Source organism: Cimex lectularius, unplaced genomic scaffold (assembly GCF_000648675.2).
Source record: "Cimex lectularius strain Harlan isolate CLEC.00 unplaced genomic scaffold, Clec_2.1 scaffold254, whole genome shotgun sequence".
In the NCBI taxonomy this organism is placed as follows: Eukaryota; Metazoa; Arthropoda; class Insecta; order Hemiptera; family Cimicidae; genus Cimex; species Cimex lectularius.
Window position 1 is genome coordinate 153,522 of NW_019392818.1, and position 26,929 is coordinate 180,450.

Here is a 26,929-nt window from a genome sequence, read left to right on the forward strand (position 1 = left end):
ACAACAAGTACAGGATATTGACCAACGTCGGCCACGTCCCAGGAGAGAAGTTGTCCCTCCGATGCGGCGGAAGACGGGTCGAAAAGAAAATACATTCGAAACTCGACAGAAAGCGCAAACACCACCAGACAAAATTAAGAGCCAAGTCCGGGAAATCGTCAAGGAGATGTGTTCACAAGAGCAGGGGCAAAAGAGCCAGAAGCACGTCCTGCGCCAGTAAGCGCAGCAAGCATTACGCTAAAAGGAAGAGATACAATTGTTAACATGAATTTATTGTTATATTTCTAAACTTATTTTTTTTATCAAATTGTTGTTTAATAAATGTCTTTTAAAAGAAAATATAAAATTTAACTCGTTGAAAGGGGTTATGGCAGAATAGAATACTTGAACTTTTACCAGGTAAAGTCTACTGTTTTTAAAATTCCTAAAGTTGTGTGTGGTGATTAATGACCGTTAATCGATATTTATTTAGAAATCATGAGATGCGGTCTGGTGTGATGTAGATTTCAGAAAAACATTTTCTTTATCGTGCCAACGTTTCGATCTTTATTGAGATCATCTTCAGGGCCTGGGATTTACAAACATTGTTTACATATAACAATTACATTTTGGATGTGGAAAAGTGAATTTATACAATGCAAAATATATATTTTTATATATTCAATCAAAGTATTTCTACTCACTCAAAGTGTTTGTCTTCTGTGTAATTGTGCCATTCTTGCGTGTCGTGTCGAGAGTGCCAGTGAGATTCACTTTTCCACATCCAAAATGTAATTGTTATATGTAAACAATGTTCGTAAATCCCAGCCCTGAAGATGATCTCAATAAAGATCGAAACGTTGGCACGATAAAGAAAATGTTTTTCAGAAATCTACATCACATCACACCGCATCTCACGATTTCTAAATAAATATTCCTAAAGTTTTTTTTTAAATTGTGTAATTGTAATATTAATCGTGAAAGATGTACATGATTGGGTTACACTGTCCACCATTTACCAGTGAAAAGACACATTGTTGAGAAAAATGTTTTTAAAAATTTACACCAAATCGTAAATTGTAAGATATATTTACTTTATCTAATAGTACATATTATGTAGTGCATGCAGCTTATAAGAGATATATGTATACAAGATGTCCAGTGAACAGATGTCTTTTCATCACGTCAAATTGGACCAAAATGTCAATCTTGTCCAAAGCTTGATTTTCAATTGTATTCGAGATATTCCTTTTTTCGTTACTTCAATCTTTCACCATTTTATTCTCATAAAGTCATAAAAACCAGTCTTACTGCGATTTATTTATACAAATCGAAAGAGCACCGAAAACATTTGATTTTCTTCTTATCTTATGTTTAAGCAACAAATAAAAGGAAAATCACTTAGAAGACAAACTTTTACGAGTTTCCCAAGTTCAAGTCTGAAGTTTAAGTAAGATTTTCTTGGGTCTGTAAATACTGACAGATATAGCGCTTACTGAAAAGTTGCCCCTACTATGGAGCTTTAAACACAATACCTAATTTCTCGAAGTTCAGTATCACGGATGTAAAATTAGATTTTAACTGATAAATCTCCATAAAAGACTATTACCGAAATAAACTTCTCTAACCTTCTTCCAGATTATCAGTTTCCCTTTCGCCCTCAGTGTTTTGCTTTCTAGACCGAATATCCTCCTCACATGAGGGCAAAGAATATTTAAGCATTTCTTGATGTAGTTCGAGGGTTTGACCAGGGGTATTCTGTACAAATTAAAGCGAGCCCTTCCAAATGCCATCTACTTAATCGTCAGCTCTTATCTTACAGAGCAGTTCTTGGGAGACTGACAATCAGATTTCTCCGAATACTGCTATCTAGCCGCGGGAGTACTGCAGGGGAGTGTGCTCAAACCAATTTTCTATATTCTTTATACTGCAGATGTTCCCACTACACCTACCACCCTTCTTGCATCTTTTGCCGATGGCACTGTACACTATCCTCTAATCTCGATCCGTGATTGCTTCGGAAGATCTGCAGGAACATATTACATGGATAGTGAAGCAAATCTTCTCACAATGTTGCTATCCCCAAATCAGACTGTTCGTTACCTTTGGTTCTACCCTGACTTTCCCTTAATGTGGAATCAGCATTACATGACTGTGCCGACAAGCCGGTCTACTCTGCAGGACTATCATCGACAACGAAAAACAAGATCATCCAAAGCTATCGACGAAAACCAAACTTACAGTCTACAAAACGATGCTACAACTGATTCGGGCATACGATATACAATTGCGCAGAACCGCTAAACCTATTAATATCCAACGTCTCTAACCCTTTCTGTCTAAAGTCTTCAAATCCATTATAAATGCTCCTTATTATGTATGCAATACTACCCACCGCAACCACCTTAAAATCCAAATTATCCAAAAATTAATTTGCAAAAATTCACCAGGTTCTAAAATAATCTTTCCCACCCGAATAGCACGAGGCTTCGCCTCCAAAGCACAACCATACCCCGCAAGAGTTTTGCGAAGAAATGGTCCTGCGACCTCCTTTCATCAAATTACATATTGTATCAGAAATTGTAGATATATTTTTAATGACTATTTGGAGATCGTGAAATACGGTCTGGTGTGACGTAGGTTTTAGAAAAAGCTCAAGTGGTAGAGTAGCGGCGTATCAAGCCGAAGGTTGTGGGTTCGAATCCCGCTCGTGATACTGACTTTTGTATCTCAACTAAAAACCTTAATTCATTGAATGATATTAAGTGGTCAAGCGAACCACGAAAAATAGTGAATTTAATGAATTAAAATGAAGTATGCTTCACTAAATTTCTCCGTGGCCATTTCATTTGTCGCCGAGAATCAAATAGATTACACGACATTTGAAAAATGGCAAAAAGGAGGGAAAATTCGAAGGTGGGGTTGAGATGGGAAGTTAGTGTCCGAGTGGATCGAAGTCACGATAGCTCAAGTGGTAAAGTAGCGGCGTATCAAGCCGAAGGTCGTAGGTTCGAATCCCGCTCTTGACACTGACGTTTTTATCTCAACTAAAAAACTTAATTAATTGAATGATATTAATTGGTCAAGCGGACCACGAAAAATAGTGAATTTTAGAAAAATATTTTCTTTATCGTGCCAAAATTTCGATCTTTATTGAGATCATCTTCAGGCTCAAAGCAGTTGTTTTCTGTGCAGATGAGTCATTCTTGTGTGTCGTGTTGAGAGTGCCCATACGACTCACAAGAATGACACATCTACATAGAAAACAAACACTTTGAGCCCTGAAGATGATCTCAATAAAGATCGAAACGTTGGAACCATAACGAAAATGTTTTTCTGAAGCCTACGTCACACCCGACCGCATCTCACGATCTCCAACTAATCATTAACTAACTTAGGTCCTAAAAAGGTTTAAAAATTTAGCCATTAAGATTTTTAAACTTGTACTAAAAATAATTAAAATTATACTATACAAACAAAGAAGTTTTCTGTGGTTTCTTGTGCTCTCATAAGAGCAGAGAAGCAGGATGACCTCTTTAGAATAATAAAATCTGTCTTGGATTTTTCAAGAAAGTGGACATTTTTTAACATTTAATTTAATTTTTAGAAGGATTTTGTTTCTGTTCTATTGCGTACCTTTCACTATGTATGTACTTTCACTATTCTCTTATCCGTTCGCGGGACACCCTATATATAATATTTATTCTAGTCTTCTTCCTTCCCGGTTTCTGGTTTATTTGAAAATATTTTAGGGTGTTTTTTTAGGAACATTTGACACGTCATTTTATTGTAGTGATCAATCGCTGAAAATTATACGTTGAATGTTTCATGCTCCTGTAAACTCCTTAAAAAGACACAGTATATAATATTTTTTACATTTGGAGACGTATGGAGGTTTTCCTTTAGCACTTAAACTTTCCTCTATTGTCTGCTAATAGATTTCCCAAAAGATTATTGTTCTTTTTATGAAGTAGATTCATTTGTTATGCAATCAAATGGATTTGGCCATCTCCCTTTTTAGCTAGTATATTTGCTGCCTTTTACCCAGAAATATTATATTAACAACATTGATTTATTTTGTACTCTTGTTTTTTTTTTTACTAGAAAAAATAACCCTGGTAAAACGTACCAAAACTGGTAATTTCCCCCCTTGTATAATTCTTGTGAACTTCCAATATGGAATGCGTTACCACATTGTTTATTATAACGTATATAAGTTCATTTGTGGCGGTCACGGAATGGAAGATGGCGTGAAGCAGAAACCCGTTTAGGTGAAACGTAAAGTAAAAACAGGAACCCAGTGAATTGATCAGTGTTGTACAATTATAAATTTGTTTTACACATTTTTTTTTTTTTGGTAGTCTTCCTCATTGAGATTTCTCTACCCTGCTCTCGTTCTGTCAGACGCGTTTTTGCTTTTCGCCGTCTTTATTGTCCTATTTGTCCGACAACGTTTGACAAAACGCCAAGATTTGTTAAAACACAATCATCAGAAAATATCAAACTATTCAGCAACCCACAGATCTCAAAGAGAAATATCACAACAATATTATGAAACATGATTTATCATTGAAGGTAGAAAAAGACAGATAAATAGGCCAGGATTATCTGAAACGACCAAACTACGGACAAATTTTGTATTTCTTTTACCTCACTAGCATTCTGAAACGATTCGGGATCTTAAACTAAATAAATATTTGCGCAGAATATTGCAAGAATAATCTGGAATTCTCCAGGCCTAGGCTCGTTATTAAGTTAGTCTCAGGTGTGCTACCGTTCGTCAAGACTTCCGCTGCCTCCTATGCTTCCGTTAATTTTATTATTCTCTTATTCTCGCAACCGACTTTCCGCTGCCTGTTCAAGCTGATAATTTTAAGATGAGGACAAACACTCACTTACCAACTCGGGATGCGAAGTGTCCATACCACCGAAAGAATAAAGACTTTAGAAGACAAGAATAAGTTGACTAAAGTTTTAGGGCGGGCAAACTACATGGGCCATTGCCAACCTTATCTTTCTTAGATGTTCTTTTTTTGTCTGCCTCGTGTTTTATACTTATTATTTTCACTTCCTGTTTCTCCAGCCAAGTTATGATGTTGTATGATAAAACAGTAACCAATTTTCTCTTTTCTTTATTTTATTGATATCCTTATCGTAGCTCAGGGCCTCGTAAATTGTAGATAAAATAACACAAATACATAGAAAAGATAAAAACTTTATAGTCCGGTTAGCATTCACTCAAAATTCCTCGGGTTAATTGATATTGGGGGTAAATTCATTACTACCCCCGAGTACTCAATGTTCTTCGAGGTATTTGGGAATAAGCCCCTTCAATCACACTAATAAATTACAATCACGTGCCCCGGAGTACGCGATGTGTGTACCCTCTAGTACCCTCTAGGTAATTTGGGATAGGCCCTTTCATTCATACTAATAAATTATATTCACCCTACCCTGCAGCACTCAACATTCCTCGAGGTGTTTGCGGATAAGCCTCTTCATTCACACTAATAAATTACATCACATACTCATTCACACTGCTCCGGAGTATGCGATATTCCGCGAGGTATTTAGGGATAAGCCCCTCAATCACTCTAATAAGTTCACATACTCATTTACACTGCCCCGGAGTTTTCAATATTCCTCGAGGTATTTATGGATAAGCCCCTTCAATCACTCTAATAAATTACACATAAATTGAAAATGGAAAAAAGAGGGACAATACAAACGGTTGTAGGTTGAGATGGAGGTTTGGCGTCCGAAAGGATAAGTCACGATAGCTCAAGTGGTAGAGTAGCGGCGTATTTAGCCGAAGGTCGTGGGTTCGAATCTCACTCATGACACTGACTTTTTCTATCAACCAAAACCCTACATAGAAAGAATAATTAATTGAAAGAACTAATAAAATACATTCACACTGCCCTGCGTACTCGATATTCTTCGAAGTAATTTGGGATAAACCCCGCCTTTCATGTTACCTCAAACAATTCTATGAAATTCTATGAACAAAATTTTAACTACATATGGACACGCAGCTAAAAGTATTCTGAAGGACATCGCCAACAATGAGAAGAAACTCGCATCGGCTATCAACCAGAGAACTTTTTTGCTGAAATGCAGACAACACAAGGCCCTGAAGATGATCTCAATAAAGATCGAAACGTTGGCACGATAAAGAAAATGTTTTTCTGAAACCTCCATCACACCAGACCGCATCTCACGATTTCTGAATAATTATCGATTAACGTCACTAATTACCACACACACGTTACCTCAAACTTTAAATAAATACAATACACTAAATTTCCAGCGTGCGACCTCCTAGCGCATACAATAAATAAAAAACATTCTGCTGAATCTCTTTAGAAAAAAAAAACAGACTCAACGGAAGCCCTCCATTGCACAATTAACGAAATAGAACTTCAGTGAGTTACCATAAAAATTTACTACATCTAAAACTATTATTTTAAATATATATAACTTCCTTCTTCTGAGTATCATTTGCAGCGGAAATATTTCACATTAGCTCTTTCTCATCTCTAGTTTATAACGGCTAATAATGTTTAATGTTTAATACAGTATAATGGCTGGGACAAAATTTCTATTCCTAGAGCTCATTTGAATAAAGAATGTATACATTTATTGAACCCCAGTCTATGAATATTGTTCAATTGAAATTAATAAATTAAAGATTTTATACGTATGATAACACGCTTATTTCCAGATATCGTATATAATAATAGTTTATAACAGAACTCGCCGTCGTCCTGCTCGATGCTCTGAACCGGATCAATCTCATTATTCCACATGGACGAACCCCCATTGTTATTCACCAACTGCTCGGATTTCACGGAAACCTTTGATAACAATCTGAATCAACACTCATAACGTTATAGAAAATACGTGGGCTTTTGCATTAATGAAATTAAACTGAAACTAATGAACCTTCCCCATGTTTTTTTAAAAATTTACACTCCCGACAATTTCGGTGATTCTTGGGATAAACGGCAGGTCAAAATCAGAACAATCTAATAACCTTTTTATTCATATTTACTTTTCAAAGCAATAAAAAAGTAGCTGATCCCAAAGGTATAGAATTAATTAAATACAGCGGAGAAAAGATCATTAGATATCTACAGGAATGTTTAGGAAAATAATTCAACCCCAAACGACTTCGTAACTCATTTCAATTTTATAAAAGAAGATATTAAGAAATTCCAGAGTTAGAGAGTCATTTGTATAATGAATATAATAAGTTAAAAGTCAGAGTTGTCAGACAAAAAAGTGAAGCAGAAAGTGTTCATCACATTACTATATACAGAGTAAAATGTATTTATCCAAGTAAAGCAAAAAAGATCTGACAGAACAGAGAACAAGACTTTACGAACTTGAAAAATCAAACAACGTTCACAGAATGTGATTAAAATCCAGAAGAGAATTAAAATATTCATTTATAGAAAAAAAAGTATAGCTCTTGCATCACCAAAATTTGCTTCAAATTAAAGTTGGTAACACGGCAGGTTGTCGGAGCCATTTCAGGCATGAAGGTCGCTGTTCATCACCAACTCTGTTCAATTCCATTTCATTAGAAAAGAGTGGGTTAAGAAAGGTGGACAAATCTGTAACATGCTCTTCTCAGTTCAACTTGATCTCAAATTCTGAAAGCTGGTCATCTTGTAAAATTCTGCGAATTAGGCTATTCCTATAAGCCTGTAGTTTTAATAATGTGCAATGTATAAAATATGTAGGGTTTTTTTCAGTACAGTTTATTGTATACTTAGAATAGTACTTTGTACTTTATTCCTGGCTCCATTTTTGGGGGCACGCAACACGCGTGTGAATTTTAGCCCCCGGCATGCCTGTGTTCTTGCATCGAAGAAAGTCATTTTTGAAGGGGTTGGGACCAAATTCAGGGTCGCTGAGATCTGATTCCGCCCCTTCCGTTGATGAGTGCTGTGTTAATTTCTTTCAATTGCGGGCCACCGGTCCACTAAGGCGTCAGAAAAAAAGTCTAATGTGACGGTGCGGATCGAACCCAAGACCGCGGGATCTACTAGCCGAGAGGATATGATAAGACAGACGTGTGATTTTTCCCGCCTTCAATAAGTGAATACTTTATATTGGGTTGTCCGGAAAATAATGCAGGATTTTAAGTTTTCATTAAAAAAAATCTATATAAAATATTCTGTTTACGTTTACAGGAACTCATTTGTATGAATGTCAACACTTATTAATCCTCTTCCAAATGATATTGTTTGTTTACCTCTGTAGCATTCCGCTACTTGGAAATAATTCAGTCATCCTTATAATGTCAAAGCGAGAATTTCGTACGATTTTCTTTTACGAGTTTAAACTCGGCCGAAGCGGAGCCCAAACGGCTAGAAACATTAACCAAGTCTGGGGCGAGGGTTGTGTTAATGAGTGCACTGTGCAAAGGTGGTTTAAAAAATTTCGGGAGGGAGATTTCAGCCTTGAAGATGAAGAAGGTCGTGGAAGGCCTTCCTCTCTTAATGATGATGTTCTGCGATCAGTGGTGGAAGAAAACCCCAAAACAACTGTTCGAGAACTTGCAGAGCAACTCAAAGTCAGTAAAACGACCGTCGCTGACCACCTCAAGGCGATTGGAAAAGTGAAAAAACTCGAAAATTGGGTTCCACACTCATTAAACGATCGCCAAAAAAATCAGCGCTTTGATGTTTGTGCATCACTTCTTTGTCGAAACAAAAATGACCCATTTCTGGCCAGAATTGTTACATGTGACGAAAAGTGGATTCTCTACGATAACACTAGACGTTCTGGACAGTGGCTCGACAAAGGAGAAGCTCCAATACATTTTCCAAAGCCCCCAACTCATCAAAAAAAGGTAATGGTTACGGTATGGTGGGCTTCATTTGGTTTAATACACTACAGCTTCTTAAATCCTGGCGAAACCATCAATGCTGAATCATACTGTAACCAAATTAATACCATGCATCAGAAATTGGCAGTAATGAAGCCCTCTTTGGTCAATCGGAAAGGGCCCATTTTGTTGCATGACAACGCTCGACCACATGTGTCACGTGTAACGTCACAAAAATTATTGGAGCTTGGCTATGAAACTTTGCCTCACCCACCCTACTCTCCGGACCTCTCGCCTACTGACTACCATTTTTTTAGACACCTGGACCACTACTTACAACACATAATATTCAAAAATCAAACGGAACTGGAAAATGCATTTATTGACTTTATCAATTCTAAAAATTCTGAATTCTACTCAGACGGAATTAATAAGTTACCAACACGTTGGGAGAAATGTATTGAGAGTATGGGAAATTATTTTGATTAAAGAACATTGCTTTAAAGTAACTAGTTTCTTTTTTTTTGTTTAATACCAAAATCCTGCATTATTTTCCGGACAACCCAATAGTAACGTTTTTTCAATACAATCGTATTAATATTGTGAGATTCTTCTTTGCCGTCTGTGTCTCAGCTAGAGGAGCCCCATGGTTCGGGGGTTATGTAGCCGCCAACTCTATCTACAGGAGTACGTCGAGGGTTCGGGCAGAACTGAGTTTCAGCCCGTTTGGGCTTTTCAGAGTGCCGGGCACGATCAGTAGCTTAATTCTTGAGCCAATTGACTCAGCAGGGTGGTTTCCAACAAGATGTAAGATGTAATGTTCGTGTTGTGTGATATATTGCGCCCTTTGAGAGCAATTGAATCCCCTGTACTGTGTTTATAGCACACCGGTGAGTCCTAGTTCATCAAGATTTGATTAGTAGGTTTCATTGGTTGAATTTCTTCTACGGTTATGTTGTACATTCTCCTCCTGACAAATATAACTCCACAGTTTGTTAGTAAGCGTGTTCTTTGCTCTCTGCTTCCTTCCTGAATTTGCACGTGCCATGTTGGACTACCAATCTTCTTCAAATGTCGATTTAGTCCGCAGTGTCATGTTATGAATCCTTGTAGCTTAATTCTGGTGCCAATCGATGCAGCAGGAAATTTTTCATAAGAAAACTTAAAATTCGTGGAAAAAGAATTTTCGGATTTTTGTTGAGCGTGTCACTTGGTATTTTAAAGAAATGTTAATGTTCTTTCTAGTGAGATGGTAATGAGTTTATAAATAGTTATTCAGATATCGTGAGATGCGGCCTGGTGTGATGTAGGTTTCAGAAAAACATTTTCTTTATCGAGCCAACGTTTCGATGTTTATTGAGATCATCTTCAGGGCCTGGGATTTACAAACATTGTTTACATATAACAATTAAATTGTCTAATCCGCCTAACGGGATATTCGACCGGTACCGTGGGAGGTGGTTAGAATTAACATTTGGAATGATTTTTTTTTAATCCCGTAGAAGTTTGATTTCTTCGTTGAAGAATTAATGTCATGCCCAGTGACAGCAGACTTACCGCATTTGCTGACTACTTGACGGACGTTTACGTCGACAATGAAGCAACTTTTCCTCCATCCATTTGGGCATTGATGTAGCGCAGGCCTTAATTTAACGACCAACACATGCGAAGCCTTCCATTTCCATCATGCTAAATATTTCTCTTCGTATCATCCTTATATCCATATGTTTGTTGCGGGGCCGTTGGATATTCAAAGAATAAAGTACATCCAATAGAACACTAGAGGAAATACTCCAAAGTTCTAGAATTCCACAGCAAGTATGAGGCACGAATTTTTACAAGAACAAGTTTTGATGTTCAAAACCGGGCAAATCACCCCTCTTGATAATTCACTAGTTTTCGAGGTCTGCTTGACCAATTGATGTTTTTCAATTAATTGAGGTTTTTAGTTGAGATAAAAAAGTCAGTGTCACGAGAGGGATTCGAACCCACGACCTTCGGCTTGATACGCCGCTTCTCTATCACTTGAGCTTTTTCTAAAACCTACGTCACACCAGACCGTATCTCACGATCTCCAAATAATCATTAAAAATATATTTTTTTACCATCTACAATTTCTGATACAACATGTAATTTGATGAAAGGAGGTCGCAGGACCATTTCTTCACAAGACTCTTGCGGGGTATGGTTGTGCTTTGGAGGCGAAGCAAATATTATTAAATATATTTTTTCAATTACAATTAATTAAGGTTTTTAGTTGAGATAAAAAAGTCAATGGCACGAGCGGGATTCGAACCCACGATCTTCGGCTAGATACGCCGCTACTCTACCACTTCAGCTATCGTGACTTCGATCCACTCGGACCTTAGCTTCCCATCTCAACCCCACCTTTTGAATTTTCCCTCTTTTTTGCCATTTTTCAAATGTCGTGTAATCTATTTGATTCTTGAGAGCTTTAGTGAAGTATACTTCATTTTAACTTATTAAATTCACCAGTTTTCGTGGTCTGCTTGACCAATTAATATCTTTCAATTAATTAAGGTTTTAATTTAATGTTGGGAAGTTAGTGCCCGAGTGGATCGAAGTCACGATAGCTCAAGCGGTAGAGTAGCGGCCTATCTAGCCGAAGGCCGTGGGTTCGAATCCCGCTCGTGACACTGACTTTTTTATCTCAACTAAAAACTTTAATTAATCCTCTTGATAATGTCACACGAGTTTCTTGGCCCTACCGCCGTACAAAATGATACTGCATACCTAGCGAATTTTCTTTTCGACAAATGTTTCGTAAAAACATGTGTACCTACTTTGTAATACATGATATTAAAAAGCAGTAGAATTTCGATCCAACCCTTCATCTACCTGCAAGGTGAACGGTGGAATTACGTTCTCTGGAATCGGTGGAATTTACAATCACCCATCACTGAAGATTGTGAAAAGCCGAACCGCTTAACAGACAAAACCGATCAGATTAGGACCAAATTACAGTTACGACGGATCTTTTAGTCCACAGTGAAAGTACAAGATGTACAAAATACATACAAACGCATACTAATCATTCCTAAGTTAATTATGTATTGGGATACTTGCAAATTATTGTACAAGTCGATCCGGCTTGGTGATGAAATCCGGACGGTAAGAGCTTGGACAGTTGGCCCAGTAATACGATTAGTTATGCGACCGGTACTTCTAGTTAGTAAGCCGGCTAATTTGACTGTAACCAAAGGGGCTGTTTACGACAAAGAGGCCTGAAATAATGCTAACACAGTTTGTCGACGAGGGCTTCCCTTGCATTTAACAGGCAAGGCCAATTGGACCTTTAAACGAAAATCAAGTCCTTTAGAATTTATCCGTTTTGAAAAAGTAATAGGATGGAGGATATTTAAGAAATATAGAAAAACTGAATTGCATTGGATTTTTGTTTTGTAAAAATTAAATTACACTAACATTTAATCACAAGATGATAGCAGATCAAAGAAGTTGATTGAGATAACTGGAAAAACGAATGAATGACGTGTTAGATTACTTCTACTGGGACTTCATGTTTAATAAAATATAAATCAATTATAATTTAGTATCAATTCAATTTGAAACTAAATAAAGGTTAATTAAACGTCAGTGCCACGGGTGGGATTCGAACTCACGACCTTCGGCTAAATACGCCGCTGTTCTACCACTTGAGCTATCGTGACTTCGATCCTCTCGGACACCAACCGCAACCTACAACCGTTCGAATTTTCCCTCCTTTTGCCATTTCTAAATGTCGAGTAATCAGGATTCGATTCTCAACGACTTATGAAAATGGCCACGGAGAGCTGTTAGTCAAGTGATACTTCTTTTATTTATTAAATATTAATCCATTTATGTATTAGTGGTCAATTGTCCAAGTTACTCCTTTAATTAGTTATTCTTTTTATGTAAGGTCTTGGTTGAGATAAAAAGTCAGTGTCACGAGCGGGACTCGAACCCACGACTTTCGGCTAGATACGCCGCTGCTCTACCACTTGAGCTATTGTGATTTCGATCCGCTCGGACAAGTTTTATCTCAACCAAGACCTTACATAAAAAGAATAATTAATTGAAAGACGTTACTTGGTCAATTGACCACTAATACATAAATGGGTTAATCTAAACTTTAGGAAAGATGAAATTTACTTTATTGACACAACAAAACCGAAATATTTGTCAAACGATAAATATAACTATAAATATAACTGCTACCTCCTCCAAATAATACCCACATCATTACTGGAAATTGTTTTATATTCTTTAAACACGTGAAACCTGAGTAGAAGACGTTTTTGAAAGAAAAATCAAACTGGTTGGGAATTCGCCGTCTACAGCACCAATCATAGTGTTTATCTTGGTTCTTCCCATTGCTATCTCTTCCCATAAAACGCACTTCATTATAGAAAATTGTTTCAAATTCTTTAAATACCTGTAAACATAGAAGACTTTTAACAATAAAAATCCATAAGTGGTACAGCTTGCAAATTGGACCTTTTGAGCGCCAAAGCGTTTCACTTCCGAACAACACTCACTTCATCATAGGAAATTGTTCCACATTCTTTAAATTCGTGTTAACTGAGTAGAAGACTTTTTTAACGATAAAAATCCATAAGAGGTACAGCTTGTGATTTGGACCTCTGCAACACCATCCATTTGGACATGACTTCAGACTTTGATACACTTCCGGGCAACACTACTTCTTAGGAAATTGTTTTATACTTTTCAAATATGTGATACTGATTAAAAGACTTTGTCAAAATAATCCATGAAGTTGTACTGCTCGGGATTGATCGTTGGGCCTATACAGCGTCAACCACGAACACGTTTCTTCAGACTGCTACACCTTCCAAACAACACCCACTTCATTACAGGAAGTAGTTTTCAGACATTGCTAACTCGTAAAAAGTAATAAAAAAATGTTTGTTTAACAATACAAATCCAAAAAACGGTACAGTTTATGAATTGGACTTCTTCAGCACGGACCATATTACCTTAAAATCAGACTTCTATCAGTTCCAAGCAACACTCACTTCAAGTAATGCAAACTGAGTAGAAGACCTTTTTGTACAAAAATCCAAAAAGTGGTATTGCTTGGGATGCGGATCTCTGCCACACAAGCCATATAGACCTGACCATGCTTCTGCAGACTAGAACCTCTTTCCAGCAACACTCATATAGGAAGGCTTTTTTTAATCCAAAGAGTGGTACAATGTGAAATGGACCTTTACAGCACCGACCAAATCTGACTTAAGACTTTTGCCACATCCAAGAAGGTGTTACTTCATTATAGTCGAAAATTCCACGTCCTTGATGCTGCTGCCGCTACTTGGAATAACCACTTAAAGTCCGAAGGATTTTCGACTACCTTGAAAAATCCTTGAATCGATTATCGCCATCATCTAAATCGAGTTTAGTAATCTCCTTTCCATCAACCATGCTCCCAGCATAAACTAGCTTCACTAACACAGCTGGTACCACTCTCCCGGATCGCAACCCCACAAATTTATCAAACTCAAGCCTCCACTAATTTGTCATGGGGTACTCGAATGAAGTTATACGATTTTATTTATTTTTATTCGTCCGATAATGGATTCCCGGATTCTGACTACTGAGGGGTCAGAGGTCGGTAACGGTTCTGATAAATGGTTCGTATCTCTGGAGGAAAAATTCCAATCAAGAAAATTCCAACGTATCAATAAATTCCATCAAAAATAAAATTACTCGTCCAATAAGCGTAATTGCAATTGTCGTAAGAACTTTTTCAAAATCAATATTTTTCACTCTTGCTCATCATCCCTAACCATATGATTAATGTTTCGTCAACCGTTGCAGGATTAGAAGACTATGTGGGACCGGTAGTATGGCCTGGAGGTTTTTCAACCTAATGCTAGCTCTCCTTACGCTTGCAGGTAAGCTTTTTTTACAACTTTGTCTATTCAACTTGTCCTTTTTTTAATTTTCTACATTAGTTTATTAAGTTTTTTATAATTGTTACGGTTTATTTCGTATTCAAATTAGGAAACGTGATAACGTATAGTTGAACATCATCATTGATGTATGGTTGTAACCTAGGCCGTTTTGTTTGTATTTTAAACAAAAATCGATTTGTCTTTATTAACTACAAATTTAAGTTATCTTTGTCGAAGAATAAAGGCTCATTATCGTTAATTAAACTTTGTGAAAAACCATAAACCGTGGAGCTAATTTCAAAAATAAGACCAGAATTTTCTCTTTGTCATTTTAACACCGGCCTGCTTTATAAACATTTCATAAATTAGCTAAGGTGTAATATATAAATTAATTATTTTATTTTTACAGTGTTAATGATGACAAAAAGCAAATAAATCAAACCCAAATCTTTCAATTCGATGGGCAAAAAATATTTCTTTTACATTCAATTTGCAAGTAATACCTTTAGTGCCACAATTAGTTGGTTTTCGACATCAACTGTCATTTCTTTGAGTAAATTTTTGTATAAGATTCATGGCAAACATATGAAAAAATTTCGTAATGGTCCTAGGGGCTTAAAGAACTATCGTTTTCTATTTATCCCTATCGAAATTATGAAAAAACATGAACAGGTTTATAAAGCTTAATTTTTTTATAAGCAACTCCTTTATCCTTATTAAATGAAAAATTATAATACTACTTTAAATTTTGAAACTTAACTCCAACTAAACTAGAACTTTTTAAGTAACCTATACACTGGATACTTCGTCTATTTGTTTTTTCCTTACTAATATTTTGTTATTACCTTAGTGATCTGATTTATTTCTGTTATTTTTTCTATGCGATGTAACTATCTTTTCAGATTTCCAACTAGGTCTCCTATGCGAATTTTTTTTCTATTACACCGAAGTATGCATATTTCATTAGTATTTGTTTGCGTGCAATTTTTTTCCTTTTATGGATATATGGTTTTCATATTTAAAGAAGTGAAATATTAGAACCTAGTTTAACAAATGTAAACTGCTTTGTTGTTTCGCCTTCATTCAACTGAAACCTAATTTTCATGTGTGCTTTTCCTCGTTTGTTTGCTTTCGCGGGGGCAAATGTTTTACAATTATACAGCAAAACCATTATAAATCATTTCTCTCTCTCTTGACTAAAACTCAAGGTAGTTCAAAGAAAGTCTTGCCCGGCTGTTTCGACATTCATAATTTTCACGTTACAACCATCCATAAATCGAACTCCCACGGCGCTGGCTACCATGTTCCAAAGTTTTAAAGTCCATTTCAGCACAGAACTTCGATACCCGCTCGGAAAAAAATAACAAATAGCAGAGTAATGCTGAAAATCCTAACTCAATAATATAAATCATGATGTAGTTGGAATCGAAGAAATTGCAACTATGGAATTTCGAGTTTACAGTATTTTATATACATGATGGTGATGAATGACCGAGAGATTTTTATACATAATTTGTTTATTTATGAGATAGGCGGTCCGCATTTTGGATTTCTCCGGCACTATATGAAGTACCACGTTTATGAATATGTCGTGTAATCGGATAGGATTCTCGGCGACAAATGAAATGGCTTCGGAGAGCTTTAGTGAAGGTATACTTCATTTTAACTTATTAAATTCACTAGTTCTCGTTGTCCGCTTGACCAGTTAATATCTTTCAATTAATTAAAGTTTTTAGTTGAGATAATAGCTCAAGTGGGAGAGCAGCGGCGTATCTAGCCGAAGATCGTAGGTTCGAATCCCGCTCGTGACACTGACTTTTTTATCTCAACTAAAAACCTTAATTACTTGTACATATCATTCAACTAGTTGTGGTGGTGCTTCATTTTGCCCCTTGTATAAAAATTTCTGTCTTAATTATTTTCAGTTTTTTAGTGCTGAAGAACAGAATTTACCTAGAGAAGACCCGATAATGGTAAAATTAACCGACGTTTCAATGAATTTCATGTAAACGCGACAAAAATAATCTCAAAAACTTCTAGCAGGTTCTACCGTGATAATCGATAGTTGCTTGAAACTAAACTATCGGATAAAGAACAAAATTATATTAAAACCGACGTCTTTTCAGCGCGATTTAAAACTTTTTCAGTTGTTTTTGTTTTTTCCTCACCTGAAAATCACATTTTTAGTGCACTTTTCTATGAACGTTAAAGACCGATTTTGATTACGCATTTTTAGAGTAAGTACATGATTTAGAAAATGTGATTTGGTTCTTAATTATTTCAGTGTGACTAACCACGCTTTGTAGGACTGTCAGACGCATTTCGACTTTTGGCCTATTCAGTGTAGATCGTTTAGGGACAAATACGAAAAATCATTCCACGCGACAAATAAATATAAATAATTATTAGGTGGTTATTTAGAGATCGTGAGATGTGGTGTGGTGTGACGTAGGTTTTAGAAAAACATTTCTTTATCGTGCCAACGTTTCGATCTTTATTGAGACCATCTTCAGGGCTGAAAGTGTTTGTTTTCTGTGTCGATGGCATTCTTCTGTATCGTGTTGAGAGTGCCCCAAGATCGAAACGTTGGCACGATAAAGAAAATGTTTTTCTAAAACCTACACACCAGATCGAATCTCACGATCTGCAAATAATCATTAATTAACGGCCACTAAACACCACATTAGGTGGGCTAAATGTGAAACGGGAAAGTTTTGAGGTACCTTAATATAGTTTTGATTCGTTTGTGCTTCCAGCATCTAAGTGTGTTGTCGTTTCAATATAATTTTAGTGAAAACAATTTGCGTCTTTTCTATTATGATCTAATCTATGGTATAGCCGCTGTATGTTGCATGATTGATGAAGTTACTAACCTCAAAAATATTTATTTTGGCTTACTTGACGCTTCTTAATGTTTGTCCAAATGTAGCTCCAAGTAAAACAAGTTTACAGCAGCATTGGCCTCACTATTGCTTTGTTGATGGCGTGTTTATTAATTTTTCTCCTAGATGAGTCTCCATTTTGTCGAAGAAAAAAGGTTTTTATTTGAGATAGAAAAGTCAGTGTCATGAGCGGGATTCGAACCCACGATCTCAACACCACCTCAACCCCACCTTTTGAATTTTCCCTCCTTTTTGCCATTTTTCAAATGTCGTGTAATCTATTTGATTCTCGGCGACAAATGAAATGGCCACGGATAACTTTAGTGAAGTATACTTCATTTTAATTCATTAAATTCAGTATTTCTCGTGGTTCGCTCGACCACTTAATATATTACAATTAATTAAGGTTTTTAGTTGAGATAAAAAATGTCAGCGTCACGAGCGGGATTCGAACCCACGACCTTCGGCTAAATCTGCCGCTGCTCTACAACTTGAGCTATCGTGACCTCGATCCACTCGGACACCAACTTCCCATCTCAACCCCACCTTTTATCTCAACTAAAAGCCTTAATTAATTGGTCAAGCGGACCACGAACTAGTGAATCTAATGACTTTTTATTTGGCTTTTCTTTAGGTTTAGACCTGTGCAATAAAGTTTTTGGTCCAGTCTCTCGCACAAAATCTATTAGTTGTTAGACAAGAAAGGGTCGCTGCCTGGTGGTATTTCTGCTTACCGATCATTCTTTTCATGGCCGACTTTAAATTGTAAGCTACAGCGCTTGATCTCCAGACGGAACAATATCTTTCTATGCCGTTCTCGTAAAAGGCAAATTACAGTGTACATTATTTAGTGGAGAAAGAGAGAGAGAGAGAAATTGAAAAAAACTCTTGGCTCTAGAATAGACCATTGAGGCACCCCAGGGACAATTTTGAAACAGAAGGACGTAGCTTAGGAAATTTATAATCAACCAACCTGTAGACTCCCTTTGGTTCCAATATTATGTGGTTTTTTAAGTACGTTTTTTAGCATTGAACCATGTCGTAACCTCACCCAATACTTAGGCGAAAAGCGAAATTGTATAAAAGCCTGGTCGAAAGCTGAATTGAGTATATGTTTGGTTACTATATGAACATACAATTTTTATTTTATTTTTTAAGAGTTTACTTATGGAGCTGAGGAGACTGCTTGACGAGTAGCTGGTTCGAGCAGTTGGTGATTTACTCGGTTTTCTGACCAAACTTAATTTAGACATTTGTTGCCTGTTTCTGGGAAATAATCAATGAGTAGCATGGCATCAAAAAAGTATGTCACCAGATTCGGTATTGAATATGGCAAAACGCGGCGAAAAAGCATACCAAAAGGGTTGGTAATGTCCAAATTAAATGGTAGGTGCTATTGGCTTTTCCGTGTGCATCAGCAGTCGACCGTTGTAAAGATAAAACGCTATGATCTAATTAATTAAGGTTTTGGTTGAGTTAAAAAATTCAGTGTCACAAGCGGGATTCGAACTCACGACCTTCGGCTAAATACACCGCTGCTCTACCGCTTGAGCTATCGTGACTTCGACCCCCTCGGTCAACTTCCCATCTCAACCCCACCTTTTAAATTTTCCCTCCTTTTAGCCATTTTCAAAAGGTGGATTGAGATGGGAAGTTAGTGTCCGAGTGGGTCGAAGTCATTCAAGTGGTAGAGCAGAAGCTTATTTAGCCGAAGGACGTGGGTTCGAATCCCGCTTGTGACATTGACTTTTTTTATCTCTACCAAAACTTTAATTAACTGAAAAGAATTTATTTGGTCAAGCGGACTACGAAACCTAATAAAAAGTTATGATCTAATTTAAAAAAGCCACAGAATTATTCTTCTGAAAGTTCAATTTCGGTTGTTTCTTTCTGATTCGGGAAGTAATTCGCATCGTGCGCTAAACTACAAAATTACCCAAGAGGTTACCGCAGGTTTGAACATCATTAGATCTAATGGACCTATTGATTAGGCATAAATTGATAAATGATATGCGCCAAGGGTTTTAGACAGATTCCTGTCATAACTCCAGCGTGTTTTTGCCAGAGCGTTCGTGTTAATTCTTTCTTTTATTTGGTCTTTACGTGAATTATCATCCCACTCGTTCTCTCTTGACTGTAGGAAAACCCCTTCTCAATAATGTAATTGCCGGCCGCCAATAGCGTGGGCGATCGATATTTTAAATCCTTAGGGAAATTTTCCAATAGCGGGACACCTGTAAATGTCATCACCCTTTATAGTTTTTAACCAACTGGTCGCAGACCAAAATGAATACGTTTGATGGCGCAAACCAAAGCTCTTCAACACGCGTTATCATTTTTTAATAACTACAGAATATCAAAGCATACAGTGGAGTTCTACATGACCAATTTTATCAATCATGTCAAAGATCCTTGTAAAATCACAACTGAAGCAATAATAATAATTATTACAACTTATATTACACTGCATCTTGTCATTTTGATGATAGTTTCTTTAAAGTTTTAAAATAATTGTTAGAAGAAGAAACAATTTCGTAATTAAGTTGGGAAATTTTTTCATGAAGTCTATGCGGTAATGACTTGTAGGTTAGGTTTTTCAAGAGCTTCAAGAGCTGGATAGGATTGGTATTGTAGTATAGATTATGGCTCACTATCTATCTTTTTAATAACCTCAATAGCTCAGTTGCTGGATTGAGCTTTTTTTTAATGTAAGTAGAAACTTTTCCTTGTCAGGCCTTCACAGTAGCATACATTTACTACTGTTTACTTTTTAAACTGCTCAGGCTGTATTTTGCCATTCCCAATAGTTTCAAGTGCCTTTTCAGTCAGCGATGTGCAGTTAAGCCTGTAGCCTGTAGCTTGTTCGTTTCCGATAATTTTTATTTACCTAGTCTTGGTTGGAAGGTAAAACACGGTTCGTTACGATTAAGGACCATTGAGGTTTGGAGTGATCATTGAATATGAGAAGATTTTGAAATTCATTTTTTCAGCATGCCAAATTAACGAGGATAGAAAACCCCAAACGACAAATCTGCAGGTTTTCCATTTGCTTACATTAGACTTGTTTACGTCGTCTTTCTAAACAGTTTCTTACGGTTCCTCGCCGGTCCGTTGGCAATTCACCCGGTCGCCGGGTACCTGGGGCTCAGTGGAGATTATTTTTTTTCCGTGGCCGCTTCGTCTCCAAAAGGGGAATAATCGAGCGCCACACTGTTTTTATTTTATTTTCTTCCTTTAGGAAAACAGTGAAACCCTCGGGGTGAAAAAACAAAACAAAAAAAATATTTAAAAAAATAATTAAATAAATAAAAAAACAACAAGAAAAGAAAATATTAATGTCCTCTGTATTAAGAATAAGATGTAAAACAAGAAAAACAAAAAGAAATAAAACAAGTCTCTTCAGAATTAAAACAAACAAAAAATGTCCAGAAACCAATCTTATAACTTAAAGCTCGAACCTCGTCCTTACGTCCTTTTTCTCGTCGTTCCAGAACGGTTCTCCCCTCGCACACGCGAACCCTCCACTCCACGACGATGAGAAAAGTCCCAAAAATAATAAAATAATACACTGTCACGTTTTAGTTTTTCGCCTCGCTCGTCCACACCGACCAGTCTCAGCTCGAGGCCTCCTTGTTCACTCCCGTCGGCCCCACTCCTCGCCAGCGTCCCCGCTGAGCCCTGGCCGGGCTTCCTTCATCTTCCAAATGCCGCCCGCGCGTCTACGGCCTCTTCCAGACCTCGCTCAATCGTGCCGAGGGCACACTCGCCTCTGCCCGAGTCTGGCCACCCCAGTGCAAAAAAAATTTTTTTTTCTCTCGTGTTCACTTGTAACAAGTTATGCTATTTATAGGAATCTCTTAGTCACTGACACCTTAGTGAAGGACTTAGGGGGAGAAAGCCAATGGATTAGAGTGAAGTTTGCGGAAAACTTTTGGAATCGGGATTGAACTAGTTCTTTTACAGAAACAATACTGAGATATTTCAGTAGTCTTATTTGATATGACATACAGGCAGGAATAATAATGATCCAAAGGACATTAGACTGAAATGCTTGGATTATATGTAAATTACCTTGCTCCTTACTATCCCAGAGTTCCAGTTCGTAAGTCCAAATTGGTCGAATGTTAAATTGCTAAGTTATAAGCTAAAAAGTTTATTCGTAAAGTCAGTTTAATTTTTTCTCACAGTTGTCTGCATAGAAGCCCAAGTCAAGTAATAAGTTTAGACCTAATGTTCTCAGTCTAGTAAGGTTCCAGTTGATTGTTGCCGAGATTGAATCCGAAGAATGAGACCTTTATTATACTGGATCTTGTCATTTTGATGACAGTTTCTTTGAAGTTTTAAAATAATTGTTAGAAGAAGAAACAATATCGTAATTAAGTTGGGAAATTTCTTCTTGAAGTCTATGCAATAATGACCTGTAGATTAGATTTTTCAAAAGCTTTATGAATAGGATTGTTATTGTAGTAAAGTTTATGGCTCACTATCTAGTTTTTTAATAAACACCATAGCTCAATTGCTGGATTGAGCTTTTTTTGACTGGAAGTAGAAACCTTAACTTGTCAGGCCTTCTCAGTAGCATATATTTACTACTGTTTACTTTTTTAGGCTTTTGGAAGGTCAAACCCGTTTCCTTGCAATTAACGATCATTGTGGTTTTGAGTGGCCATTGAATATGAGAAGATTTTGAAATTCCTTTTTTCAGCCTACCCAACGAAAATATAAAACCGCAAACGACCAATCTGCTGGTTATCCATTTTTCTTATATTAGACTTGTTTACGTCGTATTTCTAAACAGTTATGCTATTTATAAAGCTTTTTAGTATCGCAGAATTCAAGCGCGTAAGTTCAAATGGGACTAGTATTAAAATGCGAGATATATGTTAAAAAGTTTATTCGTAAATTCAATTAAATTTGCTCTCACATTTGGCTACATAGAAGCCCAAGTAATAAGTTTAGATCTAACCTTCCCAGTATAGTAAGGTTCCAGTTGATTGTTGCGAGATTGAATCCGAAGAATGAGACCTGCCCGAATACACCAACAGTGATATTATAGAGAGGTAACAGGAAAACAAGTAAACATTTTTCAAGGTAAAAGTCATTTGAATGCACCAATATAAGTACAACAATATGATAAATTTGGCGTTTAGTGACCGTTAGTTAATTTGGAGATCGTGAGATAAGGTCTTGTGTGACGTAGGTTTTAGAAAAACATTTTCTTTCGTGGCAATGTTTCGATCTTTATTGAGATCATCTTCAGAGCTTAAAGTGTTTAATATTTTCTTTGGTGATTGATCAGCCTTCTCAGTTGAGCGAAAATAATTTATTACTGTACTTTATCATATTGATTATTTGGAGATCGTGTGATGCGGTCTGGTGTGACGTAGGTTTTAGAAAATCATTTTCTTTATCGTGCCAACGTTTCGATCTTTATTGAGATCATCTTCAGGGCTCGAAGTGTTTGTTTTCCGTGTAGATGTGTCATTCTTCTGTGTAGTGTAGAGAGTGCACTCAATAACAAAAAACACACAATAACAAAGAAAACANAATTTGAAACAATTCTAAAATAAATTAATTATCACATATAAACATTCAGGTAGATATTATACTATTAAAGCTATTGGTTAAGGATAGAACTATAAATTACACTTAGGTTTGATATATCTGTTCTAAGGTTACACGAATTACCATCTTTATGAATGTATAGCATCTCTTTAATCAATCTTCTACCTAAAATTTTTCTTTATCCATAACAGAAACATTGTTAAAATCAAACGTGTGGTTATATTTTTGACTGTGTTGGGAAAGCGCAGTCCTTGCTTATTTACATCTCTAACGTCGTAGGCGTGTTGTCTACATCATTTTTCAATAATTGTTTAGTTTGACCATAATACACAGCACTACATTCGTTACAACACAAGTTATACACAACATTGCTACACAGTTGTGTTGGCACTTTTGATTTCAATTTTGAAAAAATTATATTTCCTAATTTGTTCTTATATTTTAAGGCTATCACAGTCGGTATATCACAGTTTGCAGTTCTATTTCTGAACATGGCAGAGAGCTTGTTGGTAATGCCCTTCACATATGTAATACCTCTGTATAATTTAACGGTATTGTTAACAGGTACTACAATTTCATTACTTACATTCTTATATGTTAAAATTCAATCATTAATTAATTTATTTACAAGAGAGGTAGGATATTGATTTTTAACTACAATATCTTTAACTAATGCTTTACATTCATAGTGGAATTAAAGTTAGGTTGTATATTACATTTATTTTCAATTTAAAAGAGTGGAGGGAGTTATAATTTAGGATCCTGTCTGATGATGATTGTTTTTTATACCATTTTGTAAGTATAGTGTTATTATCCCTGAGTAACATCAAGGTATGGTAATTTTCCATCACATTCCGTTTCACACGTTAAGTCCAAATTGGATGGTAAGCATTAAACTGGTCCACAACGAGCCCCAAGAAAGTCCTCGGTATAATTAAAATTAAGTCATCCACATATTTTTTAATATATTTAATTTTAAAACGAAGATGACTGAACACCCAATCTATGAGGTCATTCATTACTTTATCCGACAATATGGGGGATAATATTCCTCCTATTGCCAAACCGTCTTTTTGCTCAAAAAACCTTTCTTGAAACTGGAAGTAACCCCCAAATGTCACCATCTCAAATAAATTAATAAAAACATGTACAGGAATGTCCGTAATTGATGCTAACTCCGTCCACCGTCTACAAAGGATATATACAATAAGACTTAAGGGTACACTGGTAAACAAGGATTTCATATCTAGTGATATTAACACTTCATCTTCGTTAATCAATTGTTCTACAATGCTGGAATGAAACTTAAACGAATTATCTACCGGCTCTACCGGCTATCCGTTATCCACACATGTACCTGTTCATATAATATAACGATTTTTTTCGAGTTAGTAATTAAGGAAAATTTAAAAATTGTATAATTGTAAATTTACTTATGTTAATTTGTTAGTGCAGAGTCCTGATGAAGGCGATATATTCTGCCGAAAGCTCGACAAGAAAATAAATGTTGTTTCTGTCTTCCTGGCCTCATCCCCAATCTACCTTTTGGAAAGTATACTTAAAGTGTTTGTTTTCGTTGTTATTGTGTGTTTTTTGTTATTGAGTGCACTCTCTACACTACACAGAAGAATGACACATCTACACGGAAAACAAACACTTCGAGCCCTGAAGATGATCTCAATAAAGATCGAAACGTTGGCACGATAAAGAAAATGATTTTCTAAAACCTACGTCACACCAGACCGCATCACACGATCTCCAAATAATCAATATGATAAAGTACAGAAATAAATTATTTTCGCCCATGGAAACTGAATGGATAAGGAAAAAAATCACAACAACGGGTAGATTCCACCTCAACGATGGCCGTTTCAGCAACGAGGAGCAAAAAAGATTATTTGTTGCTGTGCGTGTATTGTGAACATGAAACCCTGTGAAGTACATTGTCCATTTCGTTTTATTTCTCCAACCCCGCCATTGTGAGGCGGCCAGAGGTGTACTTCGGATATTTTATCCGTTAACAATGTCCTACGATTAATTTACTCACACCTCAGCACCGTATTCTCAAAGAATTATAAGGATCGCCTTGGCAAATTGTTGGTTCAGAGGAAGTTTTAATATTATGTTTAATCTTTAGTAGAACATATAAGACAACAACAAAATTTCACAGTACATAATTTAAATAATAAATACAATAATTGCCTAATATTAACTTGATTTTAAAATGAGCGTCTTACGACCTCTGACCAAATATTTTTTTTAAGGTTCAAACGTTGTTTATATTTATATTATTGTAATAAAATATATACAGAACTAGTATTTATGCTCCCAGAAAATCTTTGCTTTGTATCTCAATGATCACAAAGATAATAAGCGTGATGGTAAATTGAGTTTGATCAAACTTCAGTGGAAGCAGGCGGAGCGGACCGGGTGCTCGTAATTCCCAGTATCGATGCGATTAGACTTGTAATTAAAAGTTTTTATCATCACGGTGAAATGCGTAAATCGCCGTGCAACTTGTTAAACCAGATTTTATTTTATTGTAAATAATGGGTTCTTTGAATGGAATAACACAGGAGGACTTTTTTTGATTGGTGTGGTAGTCGTTTTGCTTATTGAGAAATCGCTAAGTTTTCTTATGTATTATTTATACTCCCGTTTTACCTATACATCCCAAAATCATTAACCGAGCCTACCAGGTTGATATTACAGTTTCGTCTAACACAAATCAAAGCCATCGAGAAAACCTTGAGCTTATCAAAAAGCGGTTTAAATAAGATAAAACTAAACTGTTCGAGGAAAATTTCACAGGGTGCATTTACACTAATGACATCAACTCAAGTCAGATACTTAATGCTATTCCTAGGCAGAACATCGACGTCGAATCCCAAAAAAAAACTTAAAAGAAAAAACATAACTAAGGACTTGGAACGACTACGAAGATTTTTAAGACCGAAATGTGTAATATTGTACAAAAATTCACTAATTTCGTGGTCCACTTGACCAATTAATACATTACAATTAATTAAGGTTTTTAGTTGAGATGAAAAAAAGTTAATGGCACGAGCGGGATTCGAATCCACGATCTTCGGCTAGATACGCCGCTGCTCTACCACCTGAGCTATCGTGACCTCGATCCACTCGGACACTAACTTCCCATCTAAACCTCACCTTTAGAATTTTCCCTCCTTTTTGCCATTTTTCAAATGTCGTGTAATCGGATTGGATTCTCGACGACAAATGAAATGGCCACGGAGAGCTTTAGTGAAGTGTACTTCATTTTAATCATTAAATTCACTAATTTCGCGGTCCGCTTGACCAATTAATACATTACAATTAATTAAGGTTTTAGTTGAGATGAAAATTCCGATTATACGACATTTGAAAAAAGGCAAAAAGGAGGGAAAACTCATAAGGTGGGGTTGAGATAGGAAGTTGATGTCCGAGTGGATCAAAGTCACGATAGCTCAAGTGGTAGAGCAGCGGCGTATCTAGACGAAGATCGTGGGTTCGAATCCCGCTCGTGCCATTAACTTTTTTTCATCTCAACTAAAAACCTTAATTAATATTGTATTGTACAAAAAGTTCAGATTTATTACCAACTTATCGCCATACTTCATTCCTTTCCGATCTTCCAATCAAATCTTATTCTACGTCGGTCTACACTATCCAACCTATCCTGGGAACACTCAACGTCGTAAAAAACGATCCGGTGGCCTCTCCAAGCCCCTAAGATGTACTGCCCATAT

General features: G+C 36.4%; 1 protein-coding gene across 1 annotated transcript in view; it reads left to right on the forward strand.

Moving 5' to 3' along the window:
* The window catches only part of LOC112127422, a 215,031-nt gene that overhangs the window by 114,667 nt on the left and 73,435 nt on the right, over positions 1-26,929 (forward strand). The window contains exon 2 of the mRNA XM_024228397.1: positions 14,657-14,733. Coding sequence (XP_024084165.1) covers positions 14,685-14,733 — 49 coding nt within the window. The 5' untranslated portion in view covers positions 14,657-14,684. The remainder of the gene's footprint in view (positions 1-14,656; positions 14,734-26,929) is intronic.